The following is a 25,517-nucleotide window of genomic DNA, read 5'->3' as shown; positions in this document are numbered from 1 at the left end:
GGCTTCAAGCGGAGGAGGGGGGAACCAAACCCGGCTCTCCAGATTAGAGTCCTGCCGCTCTTAACCACTACACCAAACTGGCTCTCTGTTCAGGGGTCTCTATTCAGGGGGTGGATTGCTGACACATATCATGAGTTGCAGTAAACACCAATGCAGCCTCCATCTCCTGGAGGAAGCACAGCAGCCCCGCCTGCTAGGGCTTCATAACAGGCTACCAGCTATTCCTTGTTCAAGCAACACTGTCTGAATAGCTCCTCGTCCCTTCTGCCACAATAGCAGTGTTTTTTAAATGCCATTTAACAGCAGGTTACGGTTGTCATTTCAGACACTTATTAGCAGCAGTCCAGCTCTGAACCCCTCCAGGCAGGCTCTTGGGCTGCCTGTTTTTGCCACAAAACCCGGGGAGATCAACATTTACCAGTTTTGGAGTTGATCGAGCCCGCTGTGGAGGGGACCGCCAACGCAGGCAATCTGTTGGCGCCTCTTCCAGTCCAGTAATTCTTCTATCAGCGTGTTATTCATCAAGTCTTCAGTTTCTTTTATGACCTGTGCCGTTTTATTGAGAATTTCCTAGCAAAAGAGAAAGAGAGAGGTATAGGAGAAATGAGACACTTGGAAGATATGGGTTGTCCTGTATTTCTGTTCCTTCTGGGGTTATTCAAAACTAGTGGGAGCAAAAATATTTGTTATGAGATAGAGGCTCCCGTACCGACTCCCCCTTTCCTTCCAACATCATTGTGGCCCTGACTGCAGAACAGAATTGCTCATCTAAGGGAGAAAAAAACCCCACCCTTCTCTGTACACACCATTCTCATCAGCAGTAGAACTGAGGATTGCATGCCGACCACAATGTTTAATTGCTTATGGATAGCAAACTGGGGCAGGCTTAAGGCCCTCTTGTCAAGTACCACGGTCCTGATCCAAACCAGGCCACTGCGCACTTGTGAGTTTTTACACAGAACTTGAATGGGTGTCTGACCAACAGATCTTGACGTGGCCAAAGCTTGTGCCTTTCAGCCCTCAGCTACAAAACCGAGAGTGCCCTCAGCCCAACCAATGTCTTTTAGCCCAAGGTTGAGATGAAGGTGTCGGCTGCTCTGAGCTCTCCAGAAGAAAGGCAGGGTAGTCACAAAAGTAATAAATAAGCATAAGGAACGGAGTCTGGGGCGAGGGGGGTGTTCTTAGCATTTTCAGTGGTGCAGCTACTACTGCGCACTCAGCTCGGAGACTTTGTCAGGCTCTTTGAAACTTCCAGCTAACCAAAACCTCTAGAAACCTGAAAGGTGCCTCTTTAGTTTAGCACAGGAAGTAGGAGTGGGACGAATGACGAATATCTTAACCAACCTTTCTCCTGAAGTCTATGGTATTGAGCATTTCCTGCAACATCAGCATCTCCTGCTTCACAACAACATTGTTTTTGTCATTCTGTTCTAGAAGAAGGTGCAAAACAACCCGCGTAAATAAAGCAGGAAAAACCCCAAACAGATCGTAGGCGCACCATTATGCAGTTACCCATCTGGAAGGGAAATTCTGCAGGATAATTTTGTGGCTACTGTAATGAATGCACAGTCCTTAGCAAACATTTTTTTAAAAATTTATTTTATCTATTTAAAACATTTTTAGGTTGCCTTTCCACCTAAATTGGGGTCCCCAAGGTGGTGAACAATAAAAATATTAATGTTTTAGAAAATTCTTTGGCAGACAATTTTGACAGCTCTAATGTAGACTGGAGGCCTACGAGTACAGGCAAGAGGTTCCCAGGCATTAATCATATTTTTATCCCCCAGGGTAACATGCAAGGTTTCCCCACATTTTATCCTCACAACTACCCTATGAAGTTGGTTACTTGGGAGAGTGCTTGGTTCAAGATTACCTAGCAGACTGGAGATCTCTCAGCCAGTGTCGTGAGGATCTCAGAGCCAAGCTACAAGTGATGCCTGATACTAGTTCGACACTTGTCAGCTTCCCTCAGGTTTTGATGGGAAATGTAGGCGTCCCGGTCTTGCAGCTTGGCTCTCCGACTGCTGTCCAATGGACTTTTCAACTGTCACTTGTCCAACATTCCGCCAAGCTGCCTACATTCCCCATCAAAACTTGAGGGAAGCTGACAAGTGTCCAATCTGTGCCTTTTGTCACTTGTGGTTCTGCAGTTGCCTAGAGACATCAGAAACTTTGTGTGGGTCAGTCACTCTCTCTCAGGGCCAAGCTACAAGTGATGAATGACACAGGTTGGACACTTGTCAGCTTTCCTCAAGTTTTGATGGGAAATGCAGGCATCCTGGTCTCGCAGCTTCGCTCTCTGACTGCTGTCCAATGGACTTTTCAACTGTCACTTGTCCAACATTCCGCCAAGCTGCCTACATTTCCCAGCAAACCTTGAGGGAAGCGGACAAGTGTCCAACCTGTGTCAGGCATCACTTGTAGTGTGGCTCTCACTCTCCAACTTATTGCTACTAGCTCTCAAGATAACCAAACCACTGCTCCGGGGTTTGTTTGGGATGAACCTGCTGACATCAGTAATGAATAAAAGACCAGAGAGAGGTTAGAGTACCAGACCAGAATCTGGGAGCCCCAGATTCAAACCCCTGCTCTGCCATGGATGCTTGCCAGGTGACCTTGGGCCAGTCACACTCTCTCAGCGCAACCCACCTCACAGGGTTGCTGTGAGGATAAAATGGAGAGGAGAACGATTTTGTCTGCCTGAAGGTCCTTTGGAAGCAGGGTAGCATAAAAATGTATAGAAAGATGGAAGATGAGAAGGCTAAGGGCCAAGCACAATGAGATATTATCAGGGCTTTTTTTCAGCAGGGACACGGTGGAACGGAGTTCCGGCACCTCTTAAAAATGGTCACATGGCCGGTGGCCCCGCCCCCTGATCCCCAGACAGAGGGGAGTTGAGATTGCCCCCCGCGCCACTCAGACTATTTTTGTCGAGGGCAATTTAAACTTTAAAAAACTCCCCCCTTGTTCCAGCTGACCCAAAGTGATGTCATTGGGCGGTCTTGAGTTCCACCACTGAGTTCCACCACCTCTTTTCCTCAGCCAACATTCTTCCTCAACAATATTTTATGGAAAAGCTTACCTACGCTCTGCATCGTTTTATACCGGAAGTCAAACTCCTCTTGCAAATCTTCTAAGTATTTGACATCTTGATCAGTCATCTGTTTTTCAGATAAAAAATATTTCTTTGTAAACTGACTGCAGCTCTTAGCCTGGCAATGAGGCATGACGGGAATCTCTGCAGCTCTTCTTCCCTCCCTCCCAGAGTCATTGCTATGGACATAGATCCAGAGGAGTTAGCCGTGTTAGCCTGTAGTCACAAAATAGTAAAGAATCCAGCAGCCCCTTTAAGACTAACCAACTTATTTGTAGCATAAGCTTTCGAGAACCACAGCTCTCTTGGTCAGATAAGTTGGTTAGTCTTAAAGGGGCTACTGGACTCTCTACTATATTGCTATGGACAATGCCCCCAAAGAGAGGAAGAAGGAACCCAATACCCAGTAAATGTTTAACACCGTAATCTTAACCAGAATTACATCCTTTTATTCCCACTGAATGGCACAACTCTGTTTAGGATGGTACTGTGATATTCTTTCTTCAGAATCTGTAAAAACAGGATCATTCCTAAACGAGATGTTATGGCCATTTTGAAGTGGTGAGTTCCCAGCTGAGAACTCCTTTAAACTGTGCGATGTTGGCTTAATTCTGGGTTGGTGGGGGGCTCCACAGAACCGTTTTGGGTTGGGGAAATGGCGGCGCGGGAGGCTGGAGCCTCTCTGACCACGCCGTGGTGGTCTTGAACAGAATTGGGCCTGTGCAGTACAGTTTAAAGGTATTCCTGGTTAGGAACTCACTGCCTCCAAATGGCAGGGATGTCCCATTAGCCTATATCAGGGGTGTCTAAAACAGGGTCCAAAAGTCTTAGGCCATTTAGGGACCTGCAATATGAATTAACACCCCTACCACATCCCACACATTTTCAAGACTGTGAAGCTGATGAATTTGGTAGGGAAAAAATTAGATCCTCCACTGGCTAGGCTGCTTCTCTCGTTGGGATGCGTGAACATTTACATCGTTTTAACATTGGAACTTCCCAGGCAAAAGGTTTGAATGCATGAACAAATTGTTACTGTATTCAAGCTATAACTTCTGAAGAAAAAGCGGAAGGGAACTGAGCAAGAGACTTGTGATTACTCTCATTTTTGTGTCTTACTGAAATGAAATTGAGGTTTGAGTTTAAAATCAAGGGGAAATGACTTTTTTGGCAAAAAAAAAAATGGGTGTAGCAAGGAACAAGGAATCTGGTAGTCCAAACCAGATTTTGTGGATTAATGTATGTAAAATAATATGCAGATGATCCAACTTTGGACTTTAAAACATCTTGTCTTTAGGTTCAGTCCCTAATGCAAAAGCGACCTGAATGCTTTCTTTAACATAGCCCATCTTCTGAACTTCCCACCTATTAACTCTGTAAGCCTTTTGTAGGGTTGCATAAAACTGTAGCCTACATCTAATGTTGAAAGTGGCCCCATGCAGATCAACAGACCCAGAGGATGGGGGGGGGGGGTAATTTTTCTGCAGACCAGCTGTAGTTGACCACACACACACACACAGAATGTGTGAGCCCGGAAGTGGCTCTGCAGGTGAGCAGGTTGGCTAGTGAGCAGCCCAGCAAGGGGGGGACGACAAAAAGGACGGACTCTCCCCTCCACAAGTCTCGCTTGCAGGGCTTTTTTCCTGGGAAAAGAGGTGGTGGAACTCAGTGGGTTGCCCTCAGAGAAAATGGTCACATGGCTGGTGGCCCCGCCCCCTGATCTCCAGACAGAGGGGAGTTGAGATTGCCCTCCGCGCCGCGGAGGGCAATCTCAACTCCCCTCTGTCTGGAGATCAGGGGGCGGGGCCACCAGCCATGTGACCATTTTCAAGAGGTTCCGGAACTCCGTTCCCCCGCGTTCCCCCTGAAAAAAAGCCCTGCTCGCTTGTATATGTAAGTGCCACATTTAGGATTAATGCCACCAAAGCTCCACCCCTTGAGAAACAAAGTTCCACAGCCCAACTCTTGCGACGCCTTCTCCAGCTCCTCACAACCGTCTTGAGTTGTGTAGCAATTCTGTAGAAGCATTCCTACCATCTGATACACATCGCAGCTTGCCTCATAACTTGCCTGGGCGCTGTTCTTAATGGCAGACACCTTGTGCTCCGCGTTTCTTTGTCTTTCCGTTACCAAGGAGTTCTGCAAGGACTTTTCTAGCGGACCCTAAAGAGAATTGTACAGTTGCATTTTGCAGTATTGTCCCTCTTGGCACAAACATTATCTTCTAACAATGTAGTTTTCTTGTGGGCAGTGGCGGCGTTGGAGGGGCAGGTCTTTCCAACTCATGCATCATATTGTATGCAAGTCAGCGTGGTGTAGCGGTTTGTGTGCCAAACTAGGATCTGGGAGTGTGTGTGTGTTATGTGCCATCAGGTCACCTCCAACCTATGGGCCTGCATTGGAATCACAGGATAGCTCATTCTTCCTAAGATTATATAGCATGGAAGATCAGTGTCTGCCATAGGTTCAAACTGTGTGTGTGTGTATTGTATGCCATTAAGTCTCCTCCAACCTATGGCGACCCTATGAATGAAAGACTTCCAAAATGTCCTATCATTAACAGACTTGCTCAGATTCTGCAAACTGGAGGACGTGGCTTCTTTTATCGAGTCCAGCCATCTCATTTTAGGTCTTCCTCTTTTCCTACTGCCTTCCACTTTTCCTAGCATTATTGACTTTTCCAGAGAATCTTGTCTTCTCAGGATCTGGGAGACGCAGGTTCAAATCCCCAATCTTCCATGGTACCTCTCTCTCAACATAACCTACCTCATGGGATTGTTGTGAGGATAAAATAGAGGAGGAAAGAATGATGCCAACCACTTTGGGTCCCCATTTGGAAGAAAAGTGGGCCATAAACAAATTAATTTCATAAATAATAGGGGAAAGATCGCTATCCGCATCTGTTCATGGATATATACCAATCAACTGCTCCCCAGTTTCTCACATATTCATGTTTGATGTGTGAAGAGGTATCAGTCTTCCTGATATTACACTTTCTGCTAGCATAGTTAAAAAGTGTGACTTTGAAAGGAAGCCAAGAAATATCTTTCAAGTAACATACTTGTGTTTTTGAAAACCACAGGCCTGAAAGGCCAGGGCTACTGCTGCAAAGTTTTCTCAGAAAAAGACTGAGAATGGGTATTTACTTCGTAGAAACAAGAAGCTACGCTGCATAAAATCGGGCTGCAGTCTGGATCCTAACCACTGTCAAGGGTTTGGGCATGCCAACTGGACTTCTGAGAGCCAAGCTACACTTGACGCCTGACACAGGTTGGACACTGGTCAGCTTCCCTCAAGTTTTGATGGGAAATGTAGGCATCCTGGTCTTGCAGCTGTAATGGAGAGCCAAGCTGTAAAACCAGGATGCCTACATTTCCCATCAAAACTTGAGGGAAGCTGACCAGTGTCCAACCTGTGTCAGGCATCACTTGTAGCTTGGCTCTGAGTCTTCCCTCCCACCTGTCCCAAATGACCCCAAACCATGTTGCTTTTGAAAATCCTCTCACTTTCAAAGAGGTGTTTCATGTGGCACGGGCAGGTGAGCTTCAAGAACCAAAAGTTCATCGAAGTTCTCACAGGCATATAACCAGGGCTTTTTTTCTGGGAAAAGAGGTGGTAGAACTCAGTGATGGAACTCAGGACCGCACAATGACATCACTTTGGGTCAGCTGGAACAAGGGGGGTGTTAAAGTTTAAATTGCCCTTAACGAAAATGGTCACATGGCTGGTGGCCCTGCCCCCTGATCTCCAGACAGAGAGGAGTTTAGATTGCCCTCCGTGCTGCATGGCATGGAGGGCAATCTCAGCTCCCCTCTGTCTGGAGATCAGGGGGCGGGGCCACCGGCCATGTGACCATTTTCAAGAGGTGCCGGAACTCCGTTCCACCGTGTTCCCGCTGAAAAAAAGCCCTGCATATAACACTAAACTCTGCTGTTGGTTGAATCCAGACCGATGTTACAGACACAGAACAAGCTATTTATGGCAAACAGGAATACAGCCAACACTTCTTTTCTGTTCCACAGGCAGGGTTACTTTTAGGAAATGCTTGGCGGGCAGAAAGAGAATGGTACAGCTTTCCTCATTTCCGCAAGCGGGCAGCTATTAACGGAACAAGACCCACAACAGCCAAAAAGGAGCCAACCCAACACAGAAACCACAAGGTATGATTAACATTTCCCCAGAAGTATTAATTTCTAATTATTTTAAAGGTTAATTTAAGAAACTGACAATTCTGACATAAGTGTGAAAAACACAGGCATGCACTTGCAGCACAATCTCAGCTACTAGATCAAGATGGGTAGCCGTGTTAGTCAGTCTGGAGCAGTAGAAAAGAGCAGAGAGTCCGGTAGCACCTATCTGTGGTAGGGTACGAGCTTCTGTGAGTCACAGCTCACTTCTTCAGATACAGCTAGAATGTGAGTCCATTCTGAAATCACTCCACTCTCCAAGATATATGGACAGATGGACTCACATTCTAGCTGTATCTGAAGAAGTGAGCTGTGACTCGCCAAAGCTCATAGCCTACCACAAATTTTGTTAGTCTTATAGGTGCTACTGGACTCCTGAGCTACTAAGTTTGATCTACGAATGCTCTGGTCCTGTACGAGCAATGCTAAGCAGCTCTACTCAGAAGGAAGTCCCATTTTATTCACTGGCGCTTACTCCCAGGAAATTGCTCTTCTGATTGCATTGTATGCAGCTTCGCCTGGTTTTCTATAATTTAAATTTTAGTTATTTTATATACCTAATTTTTAAGCCACATCATTTTCTTTAAATAAGAAGGCTAAACTGTCAAATGCATTAAAAATATCCCCTCCATTGTTTCTGAGGAAGGACGCATTCACTGCACACACTAGAATTACTAGGAAAGAATGAGGAAGAATTTAAACCAATGTTAAGATTTCTGATTCTGGGGATCCTACACTGTCCTTTAAAAATGCTCTTAGTCAGGGCTTTTTAACTGGGAAAAGAAGTGGTGGAACTCAGTGGGTTGCCCTCAGAGAAAATGGTCACATGGCTGGTGGCCCCGCCCCCTGATCTCCAGACAGAGGGGACTTGAGATTGCCCTCTGAGCGGCGTGGAGGGCAATCTCAACTCCCCTCTGTCTGGAGATCAGGGGGCGGGGCCACCAGCCATGTGACCATTTTCAAGCGGTTCCGGAACTCCGTTCCCCCGCGTTCCCCCTGAAAAAAAAGCCCTGCTCTTAGTCATTATAAATATACTACAGGGAGGCTCACCTGGCATCGACCAGAGCCAGGGCCTTCTCGGTCCTGGCCCCAGCCTGGTGGAACGCTCTGTCTAATGAGACTAAGGACCGGCAAGATTTTTTAATCTTTCGCCGGGCCTGCAAGACGGAGCTGTTCCGCCAGGCATATGGGCGGTGCTAGGCAGAGCCCCCCTGGCTGGTAAGTGATGGATTGGGCCCTCCCCACCACCAATACCCCCGTTTAAAAATCTTTTACCACAAAGGTTCTCTGACGATGATTTAAATCTGGTCAGGGGAATTTTGTGCTGCTATATGGATGTTTATATATGTATTTTAATTTGTGTACATTTGGATGCTTTTAGGATTGTTAATTTATAATAACTGTTTTTATATATTTTAACCTCTATGTGTCTGTAATCAGCCCTGAGCCTGCTGGAAATGTGGGGAGGGTGGAATAAACATAGAAAATAAATAAATAATAAATATGTTTGCCAATCACACAATTTATTTACTTCAATTACATGCCACCTTTCTCCCCAATGGGGACTGAAAGCAGCTCACACCACTCGCCTCTCCTTCATTTTATCCTCACAACAATCCTGTGAGGTAGGTTGTGCTGAGAGAGAGGTTCCATAGCAGATTGGGGATTTGAACCTGTCTCCCCCAGATCCTGAAAAGACAAGATTCTCTGGAAAAGTCAATAATGCTAGGAAAAGTGGAAGGCAGTAGGAAAAGAGGAAGACCTAAAATGAGATGGCTGGACTCAACGGCCTCCAGTTTGCAGGATCTGAGCAAGTCTGTTAATGATTGGAGGTCCTTCATTAATAGGGTCACCATAGGTCAGAGATGACTTGATGGCACATAACACACACACACTCCCAGATCCTACACTGACTTGCAAGTAGGTTAGACTGAAGGAGAGTGACTGAGAGCCAAGCTACAAGTGACGCCTGACACAGGTTGGACACTTGTCAGCTTCCCTCAAGTTTTGATGGGAAATGTAGGCGTCCTGGTTTTACAGCTTGGCTCTCCATTACAGCTGCAAGACCAGGACGCCTACATTTCCCATCAAAACTTGAGGGAAGCTGACCAGTGTCCAACCTGTGTCAGGCGTCACTTGTAGCTTGGCTCTGACTCAAAGCCTTCTAGTGAGCTTCCACAGCAGAGTAAGGATTCAAAGCTGGGTCTCTGATATCCTAATCCACTCTAACTACTACACTACACTACAATATATACATAGAGTCCCTCCTGCCTCCCTAATGCAAGGAAAACAAATTTGCTCACAAAGTTTCACTGGAACTAAAGCAGCCATCTTGGTTTCTAAACCTGCCACTTACAGCCACAGAACTGCAGTAAAAGGCTCTAGAGATGAGGGAGTTTTAGAGATATGCAAGCCCTGAAGTTTAATTTAGCAATGGAGACACTTTGATAAGGATATTCTATGCAAATGGCTACACTTTTAGAAAGATTTCTGTGGAAATGGGGTTTCCAAGCCAGTTCCCGTAAGTGCAGCCGACTGAAGCCAGCAACTTTGCCCGGAGTGGACTGAGAACCTGCAGCCGCCTGGAAGTCTGAATGAGTGGACGGCACTTCATTTTCGTCCCCATGATTAACCTCAACAACAACAAAAAACCCTTTGGATATATATTCTTTGGATATGAATCACATTGTTGGGGGTGACATTCCTTTTAGTGTATGCTTCTGCATCAAGCGCTCTTGTTATAAAATGGTAACTAATCTTTTCTGGTTATTAAGTGCTGTATTTCCGAATGCTTGCTCACGACTTTCCAAACACTTTAACTCTTTGTATTTATTTGTAAATTGTGTATATCTTTTTTGACCGATGTTCTTTTCATTTATTATTTAGTTAGGTTACCACAGTACTTACAGCCACAGGCCAGCACAGAGCGATGTGAGCTTAAGACCGTTAAATCAACAGCTGGACCTGGAACTAAGTCTGTGACATATTATGGCCTCTACCAGCAAGGAAAATATATTATCCTTTAAAAAAGTGCGTTACCTGTAAAGGCATATTGGCTGAAGCCAATACTCTTCTTTCTTCTCTCAAGCTGTTTGAAACCACCACAGCTATATGCATAGGATTATTTTGATACTTTCCCTGAAAACAAGAATATTAACAAATAGCGCAAACTGAACTGACATGTATATCCCGAAACACTCTACCAGTCGACCTCTACCTCTGCGCCCACTGGGGAGAACTGCTCAAAGATTCCCTAATTCACTTGATACTACTCGTCTTCTTTAGAAACCTTCTCTTGCTGTCAACTTACAGGCCCTAGGTAGAGCTGATTATTTCAAGTCAACACAAACATTTCAAGTTGCCTTATGGGGAGACAGCAAACAACAAGGGGAAAGGAGTCTCAAACACAGCAAATTTCCCCGGAGGACCCCGCACAAAGATACAGTCCTAAGAGACCACTGTATATAAAGTATACATTTAATATATCAGTGAAAGTGCAAAGTCCAAGAAAATCCCAATCAGTATCAAAGCTCTTAATATTTCAAAGCTCTCTGACAAAAATTTAACCAATGCCTAACACCAGTGTTCACAATCAGCCAATGTCCCAATAACTGTCAATAAATTGTAGCTGAAGAAACAACGCTGGTGAGTTTCACAGTTCCTTCAACATAACCATATGATGATCCGTTTTTTTCTTTTCCTTTTCTCTGCAGGCAAACTCCCGCTGGCACGTGCCGGCGGGAGGAAACGCTCCAGGAGAGCGAAGGTTCAAAAACCCTCTCCCGGGCTGTTGGCAATGGATGCGGCAGCCTTACCACAGCCCGTTTCGCACTGCTTTTTCAAGCCTCATCATGACTGCATCGTCAATGACAAGATCCTCTGAACAGGCAAAGGTATTCCTTCAAAGGGTAATTTCCCAATGGGGAGACAGGCCAGGGCCATAGCTAGCCCAATATCGTCTGTGAGACTAGCTGGCGGCGGCTCTCTAGGGGCACCGAAGAGTTTCTTTCCAGGTCAGCTGCCAAAATGTGGACTGTTTTCCATGAGACGCCCACGCTCTTCCATGGAGCTATGGTTCCTCCACAGAAAAATCCAACTCCCTCCATCCTCACTTCATCCCAGCCCATGAGCACTGCCTTCTATCCAAGGCTTTTTTCGGGGAAAAGACGTGGTGGAACTCAGTGGGTTGCCCTCGGAGAAAATGGTCACATGGCTGGTGGCCCCGCTCCCTGATCTCCAGACAGAGGGGAGTTTAGATTGCCCTCTGCGCCGCTAAACTCCCCTTTGTCTGGAGATCAGGAGGCGGGGCCACCAGCCATGTGACCATTTTCAAGAGGTGCCGGAACTCCGTTCCCCCGCATTCCAGCTGAAAAAAAGCCCTGCTTCTATCCCCTTTCCTGCCTGAGTGTCCCTGGATCAAGGCTTTCCCTATCAGGTACTGATCCTTTGGGAGAGACACTTTCTAGTCAAGGCTTAGCACTTTACAATCTATCGCTGCCTGCAGAGAACAACAGAACAGCCTCCTGAGTTGCCGTTTCTCTCCCAGTTGGTGATCTCCAGTCCGGACCCCAGCGGGTGACCCAAAAAGCCAATCCCAGAGCCTCAGACCCAAAGAGTTTGCAATCTGGTGAGCTCTCCTTCTCTGGAGGTTTTTAAACAGAGGCTAGATGGCCCTCTGACAGCAATGCTGATTCTGTGATCATGAGAGAGAGGGCAGGAAGGGTTACATCAGCGCGGAGTTCTCGTGGCCCCTTCTTACAAGTCCGGGGTAATGCCGATCGCCACTTTGGGGTCAGGAAGCAATTTTCTCCAAGCCAGTTTGGCTAGGGATCCTGACAAGTGTTTTGCCTTTTTCTGGGCAGGGGTCACTGGGGGTGGGGAGGGGTTAGTTGTGAATTTCCTGCACTGTTCAGGGGGTTGGACTAGATGACCCTGGAGGTCCCTTCGATTATATGATTACACATTCTGGCCCACCCACCATTCCCTTGAGGACATGCCTTCACCTTGCTAAACCCACCTAACTCCCCAGTACTTCATCCTGCTTCCCTACATGTACATTTCTTACATTTGGTCCCTGGATTGCTCGCTTAGACTTTTGACCTTTGGCCCAATCTTGACCCTTACCTCTTTGTTTTTGGGATGCAACCTTGGGATTCTGACCCTTGACCTTATTTGAATTCTTTTTATTACCTGGTCCTTGAACAGCATGCAGACAGCAGGAGCGACAGACTACCCACCTAGAGAAGGTGCTAATTGCCCTGGTGCAGAAAACATTAGTTATGACTAATTTCTGTTCAAAAGGGAATGGGATTTAAGTTCATCTGTGATTCATTTCATTTCAGAATGACTGGATTTAGCTGGATCAAAGCCTGACCCCAGGTAAAGGACAAAACAGAGGCAGTGCATTTCCTGCCACTAAGCAATCATAATCATTCATTAGCCTGTTTACGCAGTTTGGCTACATTAATACATATGTAATTGCAGTGTAAAAACGGACATGGAAGAGACGTGCAATATTTAATCCATAGCTTCAAAGCAATAAAACAGCCCGCAATTCAAATAATTTTTTTCCTCTCTGAGATTTTCTCTGTTTACTAATATATATTTAGAATTATTTTATCTAGGTCAGTAAGAGGAAGTGGAGTAAAAACCTCACGCGCAGGTCTTGTACTGCCTTTAAGACAGCCGTTCCCTTACCCACTTCCTCAAGAGTGTTACTACAGATACGTTGTCAAAGAATAAGAACATTAAAAAGTAGCATTTTACCAGGACAATTATTTTGATCGGTGCAAGGTGAGCATGTGTGCATGCGCGCAGTTCACACTTCCCACACTCAGAGAACAAATTCCACATTATCCACTTGCTATGGAGTTGCTGCATGTTGCATAAGAACCTGGGATGCAATCTATGGTGCTCTCTTCCCAGCCTCGGGCTACGGACACTGCTTCCTAGAGGATTGACGCCCAACTCTTTCCTCTGTGTGAAACAGGAACGGCAGACAAAAGCTGCCTTTTCCCAGAAACTTATTCACCATTTCACACCTTGTCCTCCACACTTTGATAAGGTAGCATGACCTGTGTGTCAGACTCAGCTTAAATTTTTACACAGTGGGGCCAATGTAAAGCACTGCCTGGTTAATGTTAGATACAGAACCCTTCTTTGGTTTCAAAGTCACAGAGGGTCCTAGAATTGGAGGGGGTCTTCTTGGCCAACCCCGTTTAGTGCAAGAAGTCTCAAGCATCTCGTTTAATCTGCCAGGACATTCCATTGCTGATCCAAGAGTCGCATTTCTAAAGCACAAAACCTTCAGAGAAAAATTACAATGCGAGATTGCAGAAACTGAATTTATTTGCAAATTCAGAACAATGCCTCCCACAAAGGGGCATTGGATTCTTTTCTCACTACAGAAGCTGATTTTCTGCATTTCACACCCCAACTCTACCAGGCGAATTACAGTATTATTTTACTGTACCCTCTTATTTTACTGTACACCCTTCCCACCTTCTGGCTGGATATGAATCTGAAGAAAGGAGCTTTGACTCAAAAGCTCCTATCCAGGACATCCAGTTGGCCTTTAAGGTGCTAACTGGACCCAAATCTTGCTCTATTACTTTATGGCGATGAATGATTTGAGGAAATGAAGCATCTGCTTAAATTGTCACCAAGGTGCCCAAGGGCCATTTCCCCCCTCTAATCACATCCTCTCCCCCTTTTCTTTTTTTGACGGCAAATCAGTGGACATCAAGGAGGATTTCTTAAAATTTCTGCTTCTCACAGACACAACAGGAAAAGGTCTCGAAAGCAGTGTGACAGAATCAAGAAAGCAAAATTTTGTATTATTTCTCTTTACCAGAGTAAGCTAACCAAAATGGAAAAGGGAGTGGTTACAGAAGAAAGGGGAGGGGCCAAAGGGGAGGGGTATAGTTAGAGGGGAAAGGGGCTATACCACAGGGAAAAGGGGGCCTGAATGCTGCCCCCTCTGTTGCTTGGGCCCACGATAACCATGTTCCCACCCACCTCAACTGGAATTCCAAGCCTGAATTAAAATTTCTAACAGGGATTTCTTCATAGTGCTTTCCAGCAAGCAAGCCCCTTCCTATGCCCCTCGAAGAAGTACTGCGCCGTAGGAAGACCGGACCAGAGCAGAAGAATTTGACCTGGCCTCTCAGCTCTGAGCTTTTTGGCACAATGATCTCCAATACAAATTTTGTTTCCCTTGGTGACAGCTACCAACGACAGGGATTTTAAGTTTACGAGCTGAGGTGCCCCTGTCCTAAGAGGACTTTACTACTGCTACATCTGTAGGTCTGACTGAATCACCCACAATTGCATTAGCAGCATATAGTTCTATGGCTATTCTTTGCTTTAACTTCCCTTTAGGGTCCAGCCCAACACGATGCTAGAGATAAATGGAGTTTAGATTTGCTTAAAGGGAAATTAAAATGTATCCTCCATGAATTTGCCTATCAAGGGTTATTAGCCATGATGGGCACTTGGAAACCACATGTACAGAGGCAGTGTATCTTTAAATCAAACTGAATTTCCTGCACTGTGCAAGAGGTTGGACTAGATGAACCTTTAGGTGCCTTCCAGCTCAATATTTCTGTGTTTCTTAACAGAGGGAGACTTCAGCTTCCATTATTTGCTTTTCAGAAGGCAGCTGCTTGGCCGTTATGGGAGACAGAATGCTGGACTGGACGGAATTTTGGTCTAATCTCATTATGCCTCCCAACATTTTTTTTGTTTTTATTCTTCATCTGAATTTGAGTGGCGCAGAGGCAAGGATAATAATAAACCTTTTTTTTCCTTTTTCTTCTTTTCTTTTTTAAAGTTTTTATTGGATGGGTTAACATATATCACTCATAACATTCAATTAACATCTCCATCCCCTTTCGGTTCCCCCCCATCCCCCCCTTTTTATAGTAGACTTCCAACAGTTTCCCAACCGCCCCTATTTAATTGCAGGCTATCTGCTATCTCTTCTATTAAACTATATTTAACAATAAAACTCCCTTATCTATCATTATCTATTGCTTAAATATTTCAACTACCGGCAAAGAACTACCTTCCCCCTTTACAAGTTATCCAAAGACTCCTTAAACCTTTCACTATATGTCATTTTCCAGATTCCCAAGCTGTTCTTTCCTTTTACAAATGAAAAAAATATGTGGATTCAGTAGCTTTTCTGCCGCGAGTGATGAAGAGCCCCACAATGTGATTCTGAGTCAGGATATAACCTGTAACAAAGGACCCCTGGAACCACCGCTCCAATCAAATCTGAAGCCCTCCCCTGGGACAATAAATCTTTTACACAAACCCTTAGGAACACAATACATCTTTCACATATGTTGTCTGGCTTGGACCTTACAGCTACGATGTCCCCTTGGAGAATTCAAAAGGCATCACCCCAGCTTCCAGTTTTATTTTATTCCTGAGATCACTCCTCTAAAGCAGTTTCTTTTTATTAGAGAGATCCCTATATCGACACAACTAGGGGTGTTTTCACACTGCTTACCAGCCATGGAACATCACACCAAGCTCCCGCAAGGACAGCGTCTTCCTGGTGTGATTTCACTCAAGAACTGCGAAATCGCACCAGGAAGATGCTGTCGTTCCGGGAGCTTGGCGCGATGTTCCACGGCCGGTAAGCAATGTGAAAATGGCCAGGATGATACAACAACAGGAACCACTGGTCTCACAAACTGGTCACATGGAGGAACATGGAAGGTGTATGGACTGAAGTCCTTGTTTTGTATGGACTGCAACAATCAAAATCAGCACACAGTAAATGCTCTGAATTTATGCTAGTGACCCAGGCCCTGGGAAAAGCCAAAGGTCACAAAACTGAATTCACTGCTAAAGCAACACACATCTTTGTACTTCTTTGTGATGCAGAGTGCAGGCAAGAATCTCACCTGTAGAAGTTTCCTGATTCTCTTCAAGTTGTGTATCAAGAGGAGATTCTTCTCTTGGGAAACACGGTCGAAATGTTCATCCAGCTTTATTAGTAAGTTCTGCAACAGGATTGCCGCCATGGGTTCGTTGTTGTACGCAGACTCCCTATGCAACACAAGATTCTTGACATGAACAACACATGCGCATGAAGGAAGAATCTTTGTGTGAACAAAACATGTACAATAGTAGAGTCCAGTAGCCCCTTTAAGACTAACCAACTTATTAGCAGCATAAGCTTTCGAGAACCACAGCTCTCTTTGTCAGATGCATCATCAGATACATCTGCCAGAGAGAGCTGTGGTTCTCGAAAGTTTGTTACAAATAAGTTGGTTACTCTTAAAGGTGCTACTAGACTCTACTATTTTGCAACTACAGACTAACATGGCTAACTCCTCTGGATCTAAAAACATATACAGGAGGGGGGGGGGGAATAAATCAAGGATCCAGTATTATTTTGAAAATAGTTTGTTCAAAGAGAAATACAAGAATAGCAACAGGTGATTTAAAAAACATGTGTGCATATCCCAGTCTGGGCATGACTAAAACCCTAAGCAGTTTTAGAAGCCCCATTGAACACCACGGGGCTGACCTTGAAGTCAGCATATAATTGAGCTGGGGGAGGAAGCCCAGACAAGAAAGTATTATCAGGCTTCTAAAAATAAGCCTTTTTCTAAGAAAGATGCCGCGTTTAATTTAGTAAAAAGAAGGAAAGAAAATAAGATGTACAACTTCTGAAAAACCATATGCAGTAAAAATTTGCCTGTAAGAGTTGAAAGGGGTCATACGTAGGAGTATCTGCTTTCTTTGTGGAAGATCTTTGGAATTATTAAACTGGAATATTTTATATGAGGTATTTGAGGTACAATTACAATCCAAGGAAATCTATTCTTTGAGGTTTTTCTGAACACATGAAGTTGCTTCAGACTGTAGGTCTGTCAAGGTCAGTATTTTCTTTTGCATAACCTACTAATCCTTTTAGCTGGGGACGCTGGGGATTGAACCCGGGGCCTTCCGCACGCCAAGGAGATGCTCTACCACTGAACCACAGTCCCTCTCTGATACTTACCGAAGTCAAACTTTTTCAGAGAACATACCGGACCACAGATTGGCCACATTTAGACATCATCATAACAAGCCAAAGTTTGTCCAAACTAGCTTGGTGCCATTATTATGTGCTCCCCACTTCTTACTTTCTCGGCATGTGAAATGTGATTGAAACCCTGAACAACTAAATTTGCTGTTATGTCTGAATCCAGGTGGCGAGGTCAACTGAAGTTTGTTTCCTCTGCACAAAAGGGCAGGAGGTGGGGAGGATGCAATGGGAGCCACCAAGCAAAGCAACAAGCGGTGTTCGTGCCTATCATTATCCAATCTCTACTTCTCATATCCGCCCTGAGCCCGCTGATGTGGGGAGGGCAGAGTATAAATCCAATAAATTAAATTAAATTAAATCAAATCGTAATGTCTGGACGTGGGCATCAGCAGTTTAGGCAAAACTTGGGCACTAATGAACATTTGTAGTATAATCCTAAGGAAACTTTCCTGGGAGTAAGCCCCATTGAACAGAGTTCAATAGGATTCTGAGGAGACCTTAGGATAGCGCTGTTGGTGCCTTTGTGGTACATTAAATGTTCAATCAGTTGTATAAAGTTGCTCTGTGAGTGCATAATGGCATTTTGCAAACAAACTATATTGCAATTAAAATAGTATCGTAAGGAGATCATTGGACATGTATTTCAAAAATAATATTAATGGGAATATTAGAAGTCATATTCGATAAGTGATCATATTTATTTTATTTATTTCCAGAAACAAAAATGTTAATGGGGTGGAACAATCAAACGCTCACTATGAAATTTTAAAACTGGACCATCTTATAAGAAGCAAGTATTTGCTACAATTTGTTCCTTCTCTCATATATATTTTTGAAATTCTGTTCCAGGGAATTTTGTTTATTTCATATTTGGAAATTTCCACATTTGTTATGCATCCAGTGTGGAGCAATAACAACAACGACAACAGTTCATTTGCATACCACTCTTCTGGATAGATTGGTGCCCACTCAGAGTGGTGAACAGTCAGTATTGTTATACCTACAATAGAGCTGGAGAGCTGGGGCTGAGAGGAGCGTCTTACTCAAGGCCACCTGCTGAGCTCACGGCCGTCAGAGCAGGATTTGGGAAACTCAGGTTCAAATCCCAACTTGGCCGTGGAATCTTGCTGGGTGACCTTGGGCCAGTCACACACACTCAAAAACTACCTCACAGGGCTGTTGTGAGGATCAAAGGGAGAACAATGTAAACTGCTTTGTACCCCCAATGGGGAGAAAGGCAAGGTGTAAATGAAGGGAATTAAATCCCAGTTAATGTCTACTATTATTAGGATCATAATTTCTCAAAAGTATTACTATAAAATTAAACAGGAAAAACTTGCACAAATATGCCTTCAAATAATACGACAGTATGTCCTCCAATTAATGAAGAATAGTAAGTTCTCTAGATACTTAAAGATTCACAATAATAACGATGTGCTTCTAGTCAGAAATTATAGGAGTACACCAAAGTAAACATAATGCATCTACTACCTATCTGAACCTCAACCCACCAACATTCTACCTATGGGAAAAAGAAGGACCAGGGCTTTTTTTCAGCTGGAACGTGGTGGAACAGAGTTCCGGAACCTCTTGAAAATGGTCACATGGCTGTCCCCTCTGTCTGGAGATCAGGGGGCGGGGCCACCAGCCCTGTGACGATTTTTGCTGAGGGCGATTTAAACTTTTAACCCCCCCACCCCCGTTCCAGTGGACCCAAAGTGACGTCATTGGCCCTGGGAGCATGTGTGCACTTTGCGCGCGCACATGTGGTACCAGGGGGACCACCTCCCGCCAAGAGTTGTCCCCTGTGCTGGCAACCCACTGAGTTCCACCACCTCTTTTCCCAGAAAAAAAAGCCCTGAGAAGGACATTTGATCTTACCAGTCCTGGTTTTCAATCCACTGTGCTAACAGATGTCGGACTTCCATGGGAAATTTGTCATCATAAATCTGGTCGATCTGCTCCAAAAATTTTGTTTCCAACTGCTGGACTTGATTCCACTGAGACATCCTTTAAATTAAAAAAGGCTTGTTTTGATACCAAATGTTGTTGCAAACAATTTATGACACTTTCCTTCTCTGCATTTGATAGCACTTGCAGGTTCAGTGTGAGTAACCTTTTGCAAAATAATGGCAAAATGTGCAATTCGCAGCTTGCACTTTCATTATAACTTTACTGAGAACCCAAAATGTACCGTTTTGAAGCTGGGAAAATGTGATGCATTTCCCCAAGAGCGCAGGTCATTAAAATGATTGGTGTGTAGCTGTGATTGTACATCATCTTGGGGTAGAGCTGCTTAGGAAGGAGGAGACAACGTTATGGTCTCCACCTGGATCCACCCCATGGGAAGGTTACGTTTCGGCCCCCCAGCTTCCAAATGAAGCAATTCGAGAGGAGGGAAGAAGATTCCAAGATTTTCTTTGAGCTTGCGCAGACGAAGCAGCCGTACCCCTGCAGAGAGGAACTGGGAACCTGTTTCAGAAAAGCAAGGTTTGAATCCAGTAGGTTGGTTTCCAGGGTATGAGCTTTTGAGAGTTGAAGCGCCTTTCGTTGACTCTTAAAAGCTCCTACCCTGGACATCTCGTTGGTCTCTGAGGTGCTACAGGATCTGAATCTTGCTCTTCTACTGTAGACCAACAGGGCTACCTCCAGAAACTATTTCAGAAACGGAGAGGCAGTAATTTTACCCCTCGAAGGAGGAAAAACTGAGGAAAGGCTACAGAAAAACTTGCCCACCAGCTCTGAGTGTATGTATTGCTTTTTCCTATCTTTGACAGAGTTTGTGCTTCTCTACAGTCCGTAGCACAATTTTTCCTGTCCATATCACTGGTTGCTGTGCGTGAGGGTGGAGAAACACACATCACATTGATGTTTGGATACATGGCAAATTGCTTCATTTATTTCCTCCCCAAAGGGGACACAGAGCGGCTTGCGCTGTTTTCCTCTCCTCCATTTGCACGAGGCATTTCAGACAGGGAACTCAACGCAGGGCTTCTGTTTGCAGCAGCAGCCACATTTTCCTTCTAAGTTATTTATTTAACTACTAGCAACAATGTCCATTGTGGGAAAAAATAAAATGGGTTCTAAAAAATTGATTCAGCAGGCGCCCTCCTGGCAGCAAGTGGCCAGAGGCCAGAGCGGGAGGGTGCTGAGGGGAGGCACGGGAGGAGTGCTCAGGCCGTTGATTCAGCAGGCCCCCTCCCAGCAGTGCGCCTGTGCCTCTCCTTAGTGCCTCCCCTCAGCATTTTCCCACTCTGGCCTCCAGGCCACTGCGAACCACCCACTTGCTGTCAGGAGGAGTGCTCAGGCCGTCAATATGCTGACCCGCCTTGTGGCGGCAAGCACGACCTTCACAGCGGCTTCCAGGCCAGAGTGGGAAGGCACTGAGGGGAGGCACGGGGAGGAGTGCTATGGCTGTCGATTCAGTGCACCTCCTCCTGGTGGCAAGCGGGCACTTACAGAGGCCTCAAGGTCAGACTGTACCTGCGCCAGGATAAAAAGTGAGTCGTCGCGAATACGACTTACCTTTTATACATAACAGATTTGTATCTCACTTCCTTCAAGTTAGGTCAAAGCTGTTTACAAGACATATAATTTCTCGTTTAAAAAAATACAAAACCAAAGATAAAACCATGTATGCAATCAACAAACATATACCGAGAACAGTATCTTCCTCAGAATACCAAGTTGCCTCCTATCTCATGGTTTAAATGTGCGCATCTTTCAATATATCAAATTACCCCTCAAACACACCTATTGTTCCAGCAATATATTTACCATCAAGGCTTTTTTTTCAGCTGGAACACAGTGGAATGGAGTTCTGGATCCTCTTGAAAATGGTCATATGACTAGTGGCCCTGCCTCCCGATTTCCCCCTGGCACGGAGGGCAATCTAAACTCCCCTCTGTCTGGAGATCAGGGAGCTGGGCCACCAGCCATGTGACCATTTTCACCGAGGGCGATTTAAACTTTTAAAAACTTCCCCTTTGTTCCAGCTGACCCAGTGATGTCATTGGTCCTGGGAGCGTACACGCACTTTGCGCGCGCGCATGTGGTACCAGGGGCACCACCTCCCGCCAAGAGTTGCCCCCTGTGCTGGCAACCCACTGAGTTCCACCACCTCTTTTCTCAGAAAAAAAGCCCTGTTTATCATAATTTGTATTCTTCTTATTCATACCTACATTATTTCAAGCCAGTGTTGTATAGTGGTTAGTGTCAGACTCAGATCTGGGAGACCCAGGTTCTAATGTGTACTCTTCTGAGGAAGCTCTTTGAGCGATCATGGACCCATCACACACTTTCAGCCTAATCAACCACACAGGGTTTTTGTGAAGGTAAAATGGACAAGAAGGAGAATGATGTAACGTGCTTTGTTTGTAGCAGGAGAAAAGAACATTTGAATTAGGCGGAAGTGTGCAATCAAGCCATGATTCACCCTTTGGACAAAGCAATGCCACCGTGTCTTCACAGAGAACTCCACGTGGTCTCCTAAACCAGGGGGTGACTTCAAGCCACCTTGCGGATGTCTGATGTGTTGAAACCATTGAGTTTGATCTCTCTCTCTCTCTCTCTCTCTCTCTCTCTCTCTCTCTCTCTCTCTCTCTCTCTCTCTCTCTCTCTCCCCCCTCTCTCTCTCTCTCACACACACACAGAAGGACAAATCATCTCTTCATTTGGAGATGACTTTTTGTTGTTAAATTAAGAAGATTTTTTTTAAAGGTGGCTGGCAGATACAAGATAGATAAAAATGCCACAGCTGCTATTTGTCTGTGCTGGTGATAACAAACCGAGGACAAGTTCTTGGGTTGTTGAAGGATAGGTTCAGTGAAAATGTCAACTTGGTGTGCGATAGCGGTTTTTAAAAAGGGCAAATTTCATGCTAAGGATCATCCAGAAAGCGCTGCAAATAAAATTTCCACATCACAACACCCTGATAAAAGTTCCTGGCGTGGACACATTTCCAATACTGTGTACTGTAAATTCTGGTCACCACATCTCAAAAAGGATACCAAAGAGATGGGAACAGTGCAGAAAGGGGCAACAGGAAAGACCGCCCCCACCAGAGTGCCTACCTTCCTAAATCAAGGCCACAGAACCAGAGCCTTTTAACTGAGAAAAAACACAACCAAGGGGTAACATGCCAAAGAATTGCAAAATTACGCACAGTGTAGAGAAAGCAGGCAGAGGGAAACTTCCCTCCCTCTCCCAGGATACCAGAAACTCAATCTATTCAAATTATTAGCAATAGATTCAAGAAGGAGGGGCATAACTTCTACAATAGGTCGTGAACTTGTGGAACTCCTTGCCACAAGATATGACAGCCCCCATCCCGGCAGTGATGGATTAGAAAAGGGGTTGGACACAGTTACAGTAGGACAATCTGGTTTACTCAGTCTTAATTCCCTAGTTGTCAACCACCAGGAAAACACTCTGGTATAGCAGGTTCTAGTCTATGGCTGGCTAGTAGTCACACTTGCCAAACAGAAGTCACTCAATTGCTAGATGCTGAGGAAGCAGTCAAGCAAGGAGGGTGGCCGTCTGTGAGCCGCCTGGCTGACCACTCTTGCAAAGTGGGACTCAACAGGTTACTGTTAGGGTTCCAACCTCCAGGTGGGGGGGGCAGCATCCTCCCAAAATTACAACTGGTCTCGACTACAAAGAGAAAATGGCAGCTACTAAAGACTGACTCTATGGTGCACCATAGAGTCTAAGAGAAACGGACATGCCTGCCCAGGTACTGCCTCCACAGCTTCAGAACTTCCCAACCTGGAGCTGGCAACCGTTCAGGTTGGGAGATTCCTGGAAATCTGGGGAGCCAGGCCTAGGGAGCACAGGGTTGGGGAGGGGAGGTACCTCAGCTGAGCATACTGCCATAGAGCCCACCCTCCAAGGCAGCCATTTTCTCCAGGAAAACTGCTCTATATTGCCCGGAGATGAGTTGTAACTCCAGGTGATCTCCAGCTGAGAAGGTTGGCTGAAAAGGTTGGCAAATGCACCTTCCAAAGGAGCAACTCGGGGAACAAGGAGCCCCCTGAGGCGCTGGTGGCCGCAGCCCGGAGAGGTGATGGAGGGGGAAGGGGGGAGTAGGCAGCAGCCCTCCTGCCAGTCAAGTAGAGCTGCCAGCTCCGAGGGGGGCCATTCCTGGTGATGAGGGGGATGGAGCCTGGAGAGGGTGGCATTGGCAGACTACAATGCCACCGAGTCCCCCCTCCAAGCCGCCGATATTGCCCGGACAGCATTTGTAACTCGGAGCGCTCTCCAGGCACCGCCGGGAGGGTGGCACCCGAGCCAGCGCCCTCCCCCCGGCCCCAGAAGCGCGCGCGCCCAGCCCGCCCGCCGCGTGCCAAGGGCGCCCCGAGCAGCGCCCAGGCGGAGGCGCCTCGGGCAGGGCCGGGCAGGGGCGCGCTGCCTGCCGCCCGCTCTCCGGCTCACCTGGCGCGCCTCCCGAGGCGCTCCGAAGCGGCGCCTGCAGAGCCGCCTCCGCCGCCGCGCGCTCTGGGGCTCGGCCTCGGGGGAGCGGCGCGGCTGGGCGGCCCGAGGGGGCCGGGAAGGGGCGTTCCGGGCTCCTGCTGCGCTCGCCTCGCCTCGCCTCGCCTCGCCCCGCTCGCGGTTTCCTCTGACGCTGCCGCGGGGCCTCTGGAGGCGCCGGCGAGAAGAGCCGCTCGGGCGCCTTCAGTTCTGGAGCCGCGTTTGCGCCCGCGGGGGAGGCGCTGGCCGGGCGCTGCTGAGCGAGCGGCCGCTTGGAGCCTCCGCCGCAAAGAGGGCGGAGGGGAGGGGCCTCCGTCGGCTATGCTTCGCGTTGCCAGCCTCCAGGTAGTGCCTGGAGATCTCCCGGAATTGCAACTGGGCTCCAGGCCACACAGATCAGTTCGCCTGGAGAAAACGGCTACTTTTAGGAGTGGACTCTATGGAATGATGCCATGCCAAGGTCCTTTCCCTCCCCAAACCCCACTTCCTCCAGGTTTCACCCTCCAGATCTCCAAGAATTTCCCAACTTGGGCAACCCTGCTGCTCTGGCCCCCGCCCTCTAAAGCCCCCCTTTTCTCCCGGACTACTAGTCTTGTCGTCTGGAGGTCAACTGGAGTTGCCAACCTCCAGGTGGAAAAACCACAAGGGCTGCTCCGGGGACAGGAGACTCGCAACTGCAACTACGCTTCCCGGAGTGTAAAGTTAACACGAAACAATGACTTTCAGAGTATTTTGAAGTGACAAAGTGCAACGAGTGTACAGCAATGAAAAAGACAATCGGTTAACAATACATTCAATAAATACATCAATAAATGTATTTATTGTTATAAAAATATTTTTGTTATCCGCCCTGCGGATAACAGCGTGGAGGGCGGAATATAAATGTAATAAATTAAATTAAATTAAAAAGATCATTAAATATTCCAATAAATACCACAATAAATATTCATAGAATTATCACAGAACAATCCAACTGGGGGAGAGAAAATAATCACTCTGGATGGAACATACAAGATGTAAAGATCACATGAATATTGAGTCTCTTTTCAATTTCTTTGGAAAAGGTCCAAAAGCCCCAGTGGGCTAGTATACTTCAATATAAATCAATATAAAGCTGCAAAAAATGCCAAAGCCTTAACGGGTAGAAAGACTCCAGTGTAGAGCTGCGGACTTGCCAACAAAGCTGCAGAAAATGCCTACGGGCTTTGACGGCATAAATTCATACAATCCAGTTTCATGAAGTCGCTTCTTCATAGGCTTCTCTTTCCAATATCTAATTCACAGCAAAACACAATCATTATTCTGTTCATAACCCCCTTACCATATGCACTGAACCTCTTGAGTAAACCCGTATACTCACAAATCCCAAATCTGTCAATATGAGTAATTGGGAATTTATTGGGAATTTAAATTCCCAGTTATTCACGGTGGTCGGACCGTCCTTGTAACCAACATGGTGGTGGAATATTGACAGATTTACCATGAACACATTGTATTGAACTCTAGATACTAAAACCAAGGTAATAGATTTATTTATTTATTTAATCCCATTAATATCCCACCCTCCCCACAAGCAGGCTTAGGGCGGGTCACAATAAAATCATACACAGGTAAAATGCATATTAAAATAAGTAGATCTCACAATGATTTTCAATGGCTCGCAACTTCAAGAATTATATTGGCTATCTCTAATAATCATCTAGGGATAGAGGATTTGTTT

The 25,517-nt window shown here is 45.9% G+C and overlaps 1 protein-coding gene across 1 annotated transcript in view; it reads right to left on the bottom strand.

The window, feature by feature from the left end:
- STAT4 (signal transducer and activator of transcription 4) overlaps positions 1-23,908 on the bottom strand; it is a 52,935-nt gene extending 29,027 nt beyond the window's left edge. The window contains exons 1-8 of the mRNA XM_054971141.1: positions 23,762-23,908; positions 19,211-19,339; positions 16,197-16,341; positions 10,321-10,419; positions 5,165-5,257; positions 3,083-3,161; positions 1,345-1,430; positions 419-570 (exon numbers count right to left, since the gene is read on the bottom strand). Of these exons, the coding sequence (XP_054827116.1) occupies positions 419-570; positions 1,345-1,430; positions 3,083-3,161; positions 5,165-5,257; positions 10,321-10,419; positions 16,197-16,341; positions 19,211-19,338 (782 nt within the window). The 5' untranslated portion in view covers position 19,339; positions 23,762-23,908. The remainder of the gene's footprint in view (positions 1-418; positions 571-1,344; positions 1,431-3,082; positions 3,162-5,164; positions 5,258-10,320; positions 10,420-16,196; positions 16,342-19,210; positions 19,340-23,761) is intronic.
- Between the last annotated feature and the right edge of the window lie 1,609 nt (positions 23,909-25,517).

This window comes from Eublepharis macularius, chromosome 2 (assembly GCF_028583425.1).
Source record: "Eublepharis macularius isolate TG4126 chromosome 2, MPM_Emac_v1.0, whole genome shotgun sequence".
NCBI classification, from domain to species: Eukaryota; Metazoa; Chordata; class Lepidosauria; order Squamata; family Eublepharidae; genus Eublepharis; species Eublepharis macularius.
The sequence above is the reverse complement of the archived record's forward strand: the minus strand, read 5'-3'. Positions and strand labels throughout refer to the sequence as shown.